General features: G+C 32.5%; 1 protein-coding gene and 1 pseudogene across 1 annotated transcript; both read right to left on the minus strand.

Annotated features, from left to right (window-relative positions):
• Positions 1-6: 6 nt before the first annotated feature.
• LOC123209405 lies at positions 7-764 on the minus strand. The gene has a single exon (XM_044627463.1). It carries the CDS (start codon positions 699-701, stop codon positions 234-236), a length of 468 nt encoding a protein of 155 aa, XP_044483398.1. The 5' UTR covers positions 702-764; the 3' UTR covers positions 7-233.
• Positions 765-3,672: 2,908 nt separating this feature from the next.
• LOC123204707 lies at positions 3,673-5,458 on the minus strand (annotated as a pseudogene).
• Positions 5,459-7,500: the final 2,042 nt, after the last annotated feature.

Consider the following 7,500-nt stretch of genomic DNA (forward strand, 5'->3'; position numbering starts at 1 on the left):
AATTTGTAAAGAATACCAAACTGCAGAGCTAAATTACAAGACATTTACAATTAGAAAAAGTAAAAATCTACAATTCCCAAACTGTAAAACGTAGATACTTACCTTTTTCCAATTTCATTTTCCTGCAAACCCCTCGTAGTAAAATCTCCTTATGAATTTAAATCTAGCGAGGAAAATAATTATAGACCAAATCCAATGTGAATATGTCAATAATTGCCATATTAAATTATTCTTTAATGACTGTGAGGGTGAGCCTCTTCTTCCTTTCGAGTAGGACTCCTCCAAAATCCAGCTCCTTGAAATCGTTCCCATATCTCCTTTTCCAATTCAAGAACCGACTCGGTATCCTCCGTGCTCATTGCTTCCAACAAATCTTCCATTTGGGCCCTATGATCTAACAATGACCCCCCACTGGGCCCCATCAAAAGCCCACCCACCTGTTTTCTCCTCGCAATACGCCGTCGTTTTTTCTGCTTACTCCATGCCTCCTGCACAGTCCGGCTGGCACCTTGTACACAGCTAGCACCACCAGATTCATCACCGCACATGGGCAGCAAACACACCGCCGCGCAATCTGCTGCCGTCCCGCCGGCCATCTCGCCGAACTTTTGTTTTCTCTTTAGCTGACTGACATCTGGGGCTAAGAGGGGCTGTCGCCGTTGGATCATCGACGGCGACCGTACCACTGTTAGCCCGTTCATTGCAAGTTTTATTAAGGAAGATCTCCTGTGTTGGGGGTGGTGTTATGCTTTTGATTTAATTAAAAAATATTAATAAAAGCTAAAAAAATGAATTTTATTGAAATAATGAACAGTTTAACAGCCGAGTAAACGCGAAACATCCGGATTAGTTTTTACCACATATAGATTAAATCCGGTAATTATAAAAAATAATGACTTTTAACGGAATTTTAACAACCAAAACTATTTATAATTAGTTATTATAATTTAATACCTGTCTAATTTAATAATTTAATTAAATACAATTTTGTTATTTTATCTAACTTTTTAACAAAACTTTAAATTAATAACAAAATTATGTGTATATATTTTTAAATATATAAAATAAATACGTAAATAATATATCATTATATGATTGAGTAATTTAAAATTAAAGACAAAATAATATATAATTATATGATAACATTTTACCTGAATACCCAATTGTTTATGAAGAAACATATGATTTACGTAAAAAAATAAACTTATATGTACGGCAAGTATAATACATTTTTCACTTTCTTCTAAATCTAAATTTTAATATACCTTCAACAATACGATTTTGAGTATGGAAATTTATTATCACCTAAAACATGATCATCTACCGTCCAACATACATTCATGTGTACTAAAATTTGATTTAGATGCTATAATAGAAAACTAAAGGGTGTTAAAATTATATCTCATGGTCGGAAATACAAAATAAGTCTTTTTACGTGCTTTCAACCATGCAAAAATATCGAATTAGTCATTTTCATTCATACTTTTCAACAAATGATCCATTTTTTTTATAGTTTAAAAATTCACTAGGCAATGAGCTTGAGCCTACCGAATATTTACCTTCTTTACGGTTAAATCAAAGACATTGTTTACGTTTAAATGTGCGCTAAAAACTTTTTTGTCTATATTATATTAAATAAAATTGTCACTTGATTCAGTATAAATTTTTACGGTGGTATGTGGACAGTCTAAAATACAAAATGTAAGAATTTTTTTTACTAGTTGTCAATCAAAATTTATATAATGACAAATCGCAAAAAAATTTTGGTTATTAAATGTCCATAAATCAGACATGAATGAAATAACTCTATTAAATTGACTAAGTTTATGTTTATTTTATTTGTTTTTTAACTTCGAAGTGTTTCTAGGAACTCTTCTAAAAGCATGTTGTACGTTTCTGATTATAAATAATTCTAAATACTATCATCACCAAATGAAAAAGATTAATCAATTGTAACAACATATTTTGATCATATAGTATCACATGTTTTATTGACTAAATAATCGAAATGATTAAGTTCATTTGGATTTAGATCCATTTGAAATAATATAAGGAAAGAAATATAATTAATTAAATTGAATAAATATTAAAATAAAACAAGAATAATTGAGAAATTAAAATATGTGAGCTTGAGAGTTGATGAAGTTATTGAAGAAAATTATTATAGTATTTATAGGAAAGTTTAGAAAAAAAACTAATATTAGAAAATCTTAAGTAGTCATTTACGCAACGACCACTTTCCTCCGACCGTCTTCTTTGTTTTATTTTGTTTTTTATTTGAATAAATTAGTTATGTTGAGACAATCCATGAGCCTTCCTGATAGATCGTAGCACAACCCACCATATTAGTGCACCTCAGCACAATTCATAAATTTGTGTCATGCCCAAGCTAGGTCGTGCCCAAACAAGATAGGTCGACACGACCTTTTATTATATCAATACATCTCAATAGTAAAACTAGGACTAGATTTGAGCTAAACCAAGCTTAAATATGAAAAAAAATCTAATTCAACTTAGTTGTAACTTGATGAGCTCGAACTTGAAGATTATGGTGTTTGGGATTGCGCTCATGATTAGGATAAGAGTTTGAGATCGACTCATTAGGGCTCAACATTGTATAGACAAGCTCGAATGTAGCTCAAGCTTGACCAAACTTAAATAAGTTTGGCTTGGTTAGGGCTAGATCGAGCGCAAACCAAGTTTGATTCGCAAGAGCTTAGTCTAGCCCTAAACCTATACAAACACACAAAATCTTTCACTTGTTCCTTACAGCATTGCTAGATGCCAATTTTTTCTTCAAGTCCTCATCTTGATGAAGAACCTCCACTAGGTTACCTTCCAAACAATCTTGTTGCTCCCTAGTACTAGGCATCTATGGACCTGATGTGAAGTCTCGTCCTAATTTTTCATTGGATATAATTTACTTTACATAACAAGGGTAGTTTAATGGTGCATTGACTTTCACTAAACATGAGAGTAGATGAATTGCTAATCATTCTATATATGTGATCTCAAACCTTAACCAAAAATCCAAGTTTTGATACTAATTGAAAAACTCTAATGGCTTAAATTAGTCCTAAAGAGGCAACATATAGATATTATCAAAGTCAATGTCAAATTATAATTTCAAACTAAGACAATTGGACAATAACAAGCAAGCATATATATATATATATATATATATTATATATATATATATATATATAATTATATATATATATATATATTATATATATATATATATATATATATATAACTAAATAGAGATAAGAGAATGCTCAAAATTTATATTGTTTTGGAGGTTTTGATCATAAGCCTCTTATATCTAATTCTCCAATCTATATATATATATGCATCATTTACTTATTAATGTCATCAATTAGATTATCAATAAAACTATGTGTATAAATATTAATGTGTGATCATTATGTGATCGAATGATTTTGAATTAATTATAAAATTAACATTCAATTATAGAATGACACATCTATGTATGTATATATTTGTATACAAAAAGTATATGTATATAACATTGCTCATTAGGCTAAATGGGGTCATCAATTAAGCTAACTGAAAATTAAAAATTATCATGCATGTAAAAAATTGGATTTAAATATCAAAAATTTAATTCAACTCCATCAATAATTGGACACTTAATAGATTGACTTGGCTGCTGAAAATATAAAATTGATAAACAAATGGAACAAGTCCAAAACATAACAAACACATAATCCATGGCTGAAAATACAGAATCTTACGCAGAGTTTTCAGTGATGAAGTTTTTGATTATGTGCATAAGTCGGTCGGATGGTTGAGAATTAGGATGAAAGGTGAAAAAGCCATGTTGCTGTCCTGGGAATTCAACATATTCAATCTTGTTTCCCCAGGCTTTGAGCCTCTGTGCATAATCCTCAGCTCGGTCTTTGAGTAAATCGCTTCCTCCAACAACTACTAATATTGGATCAAATTTTACTTCTTCAAGGCTCCGACTACGTGGCCCAAATGGGTTCACAAGTGGATGATCCGTTGTGTCTCCACTTGGTATTGATAATCTCCAGAACCTGTACACCATAATTAAACTTTAATAAAATTTTGAACACCTATTTTTGATATATAAATTGATACATATTTAATATGTATTATCGAATAATCGAATAATTTTTTATAAAAGATAAAATAATATCTAATCACATGATAACATATTATTATATACTAAAAACGGGATACGCATAATATTGCTCGTTAAACTTTGACTTAATTTCATCAGCTTAGACGGACCATATATGAGAGGATGCGATCTTGCTAGAATTACATTTGAGATGGTGCGATCCAACTAAATCTAGTTCGATTCTCACCTTCCTCTTTACTATTTTAACTAAATTACATCTTGAATGGTTTAAGCATCAGATTACATATAAGATGGTGGGATTCAGTCAGAATTACACATGGATGGTGCAATTCACAGTGGGTGCGATTCTTATGGCATCTTACACTGAAAACTACTTGTTTTTAACTAATTGAAAATGAGTAGTTAAACAGCTTTTTTTTTCAGCATCAATAATAATATAAGACTTTACAAACCTGTCGATAAGGTCCAAATTCAAGAAAGCATCTTTTGGTCCCTCAGCTTCCGATTTAGTCCTCGCAGTGCCACCAAAGAATGGTGCTAAAAGAACGTAACCCTTCACCTGAACTGGAGCCAGCTCTTGCGAACCAGGCCCCAGCTTCACTGCCAAATTATGAGCTATGTTCCCACCAGCAGAGTCACCGGATATAAACACCCTGCTGAAATCAGCCACATCAGTGAGCCAAGTATCCGGCTCCTTAGCCAAAGCTTGAGCCTGGAGCCATTTCACAGCTGTAAATCCACTCTTCAATAGCAGGGAGCGGGAGCGGTTCTCAGGAGCCAACCTGTAGTCAGGAGCGATGACAACAGCTTGAAGCTCGGAAGCCAGGCGAAAACAGTAGTTTTGGCAGTTGGGCCAAGAGCGTGAGCCAATGCAAAATCCACCACCATGAATGTAAAAAAAGATTGGCAGCTTATATGTGGAAGTGAGTGAAGCTGCGGGCTTGTAGAGCCTGAGAGAGAGGTCATGTTGAGGGTCGAATTGAACGTCTTTCCATAAAACGGAACCGTCATCGCGAACCGGACGTTGAAGGTTGGTTTAGAGAGACGGCGAATGGAGCCGTCGCTGTAAACAAAAAGGACTCCTCGGCATTCTTCAACCTGGTAAGGAGAAGAGTCAGAGCTAGAATCAGACATGGTGATAATGATGAATTTGATTGAGTGGAGGATTAAGCAAGTTGGAGATTAAAAGAAGTGAAAGGAGAGAAAAAAACAACAGAGAAAGAGTCAAAAACGGAGGTTGGTGAATGATGGAAGGTTGTTTATGTATTTTTGTGTGTTGTTTGGATGCTAAGGACGAACAATGATATCAACTGATTCTGCATAAGGCTCTTTAAAACAAGTGCAAGCCAGGCCTATATGATTTTATCAGCAGATTTGCCAACACGGAAAAGAATAATACTGCTACCGAAGGCCCAAGGTTTACTGAAACAACAAATTCCCCGTTGCTTAAATATTTACACTTTTGTTAAAATTCTTTATCAGAGTTAAAGATAAATATGTTATTTAACTAAAAATATTTTTAAAAAAATTAAAAATTTATCACATTTCCTTCTTTTAATTTAAAAATCCAATAATTTCTCTCCACCCAAGATTTGAAAAGTGACTATTCTCCCCTAAAGTTTTTTTTACTCCTCTCCGATGAATATCTCTTTCTTAGTCATCAACGTTCTCTCTCTCAATTAGCTTATCTCTCCCTCCTGGTCTCTCCACCTCCCTCTCTTGATCATTTTCATAATGGTCTTCATCTCTCAGCCAAAAACGATGAATCATCTTCATCTGAAACGAAGATAATTAGGGGAGAGTAGCTGAGAGTAGAAGAGAGAAAGAAGCCAATCAAAAGGGAGAACATTGACTTCCTAGAATGAGATAGTCTAGATCAAATTCACTGTTATGGTTAAAGTTAAAACTAATTAAGTAATTTTATTCGAACAAATGCATTATATTTTATTATTATTAAATTAACAACTCTTCATCTATTATTGCATATGTATATACTTTTTATATGTATAATGAAAATTCTTTAATTAGTGGAATTGTGATGACAAGATCAACGTATAACTTAAACATGAGAACTCTATGAACATGTATGATGACCAATATATATCGTTCGTAACCTCGGTATTATCTTGACCAAGAATACATATAATATGATAAGGTCATTATCATGTTGAAAGATAGTACCAATAAATAGCGACAAATATCACATGTTAAGATTATTGGTGTCAACCTAGCGCATATTAACTACATGTTTAATGACCTGCTCATTAAAAGGATTTCATATAAATGGTTAGCTAGTGTCTATGTAAAAAATTCTCTAATGGATGGTAGTGCATGCGATTCTTAAATTTGAGATAACCAGAACGGCTTGTGCATCAATCCAAAAGATATGATAAGATCTTAACATACTAGAAGATTATCGAAGTTTTTGAAGTCTTTCTTGCACTTTAAGAACTGGGGGCAAATGTTATGTAATAAAAAAGTTCTCCTAGAAGTCAACCCTCAAAATGCAACCAGATACAATAATCAACAAATGACTAAACAATTATCTAGCTTGAAGCCTATAATTTAATAGAATTTGAACCCAAACTTAAACCTCCTGACAAATTATTGGCGACTAGGCAATTCAAACTCAACAACTCGCAAAGTGAAGGATTCTTTTCAAGACAAGGTTGTATTTACAATCTTATCAAAAGAAAGACCCATCTAGATTCTATGGTACAACACCTCATAACGATCATCCAACAAAATATTAACTTCTCACATAAACAAAATGTTGTTGATATAGACATAACCCATTCCCATTTAATTTCAAATTACATATTAAGATCCTAAATTAAGGAAATTTAAATTGTATTTTTTCCTTAAAGTCTTGTATGTAAATAAACAAATGAGGGGAAATAGGAGGGAGAGAGAAGCAAACATGGAAAACACTATTATCTTATATTATTCTTGTACTATACTCATTTTAGTGACAACATTATATATGTAAGTATTCTAGTCATTGAGCCAAACCATGTAAAAAGTCTGGTCTCATTTGTCTTTTCATTTATCCCAATTTAATCTCTCACACACTCATAATTGACTAACCTTAGTATTCTTAAATTATAATCGCTACTATTATAGTCTTACATAAAATTTTAAATTATGTACATTAGTTGATAATGAAAAATCACATCAACCTTTGCATTCAAGGCATTTGTTTCTTTGTCCGTTACCCATTTTAAGGTAAGATAGTATGGCAAAATTTCATATGTTAATGTCTTTGAGAACTTATGGCAAAGCTAAAAAACCGTCCAACTAAGGGTATTGTAAATTAACTTTCAATCTTGATTGATGCTTATCATCACATGAGAATCCTTCAAGGAAAAGAG

The sequence above is a fragment of the Mangifera indica genome, chromosome 2, assembly GCF_011075055.1.
Source record: "Mangifera indica cultivar Alphonso chromosome 2, CATAS_Mindica_2.1, whole genome shotgun sequence".
NCBI classification, from domain to species: domain Eukaryota; kingdom Viridiplantae; phylum Streptophyta; class Magnoliopsida; order Sapindales; family Anacardiaceae; genus Mangifera; species Mangifera indica.

What these genes read in the sequence shown, in the direction of transcription:
- LOC123209405 (XM_044627463.1), bottom strand. Translation starts at nt 701, where the DNA reads ATGAACGGGCTAACAGTGGTACGGTCGCCGTCGATGATCCAACGGCGA.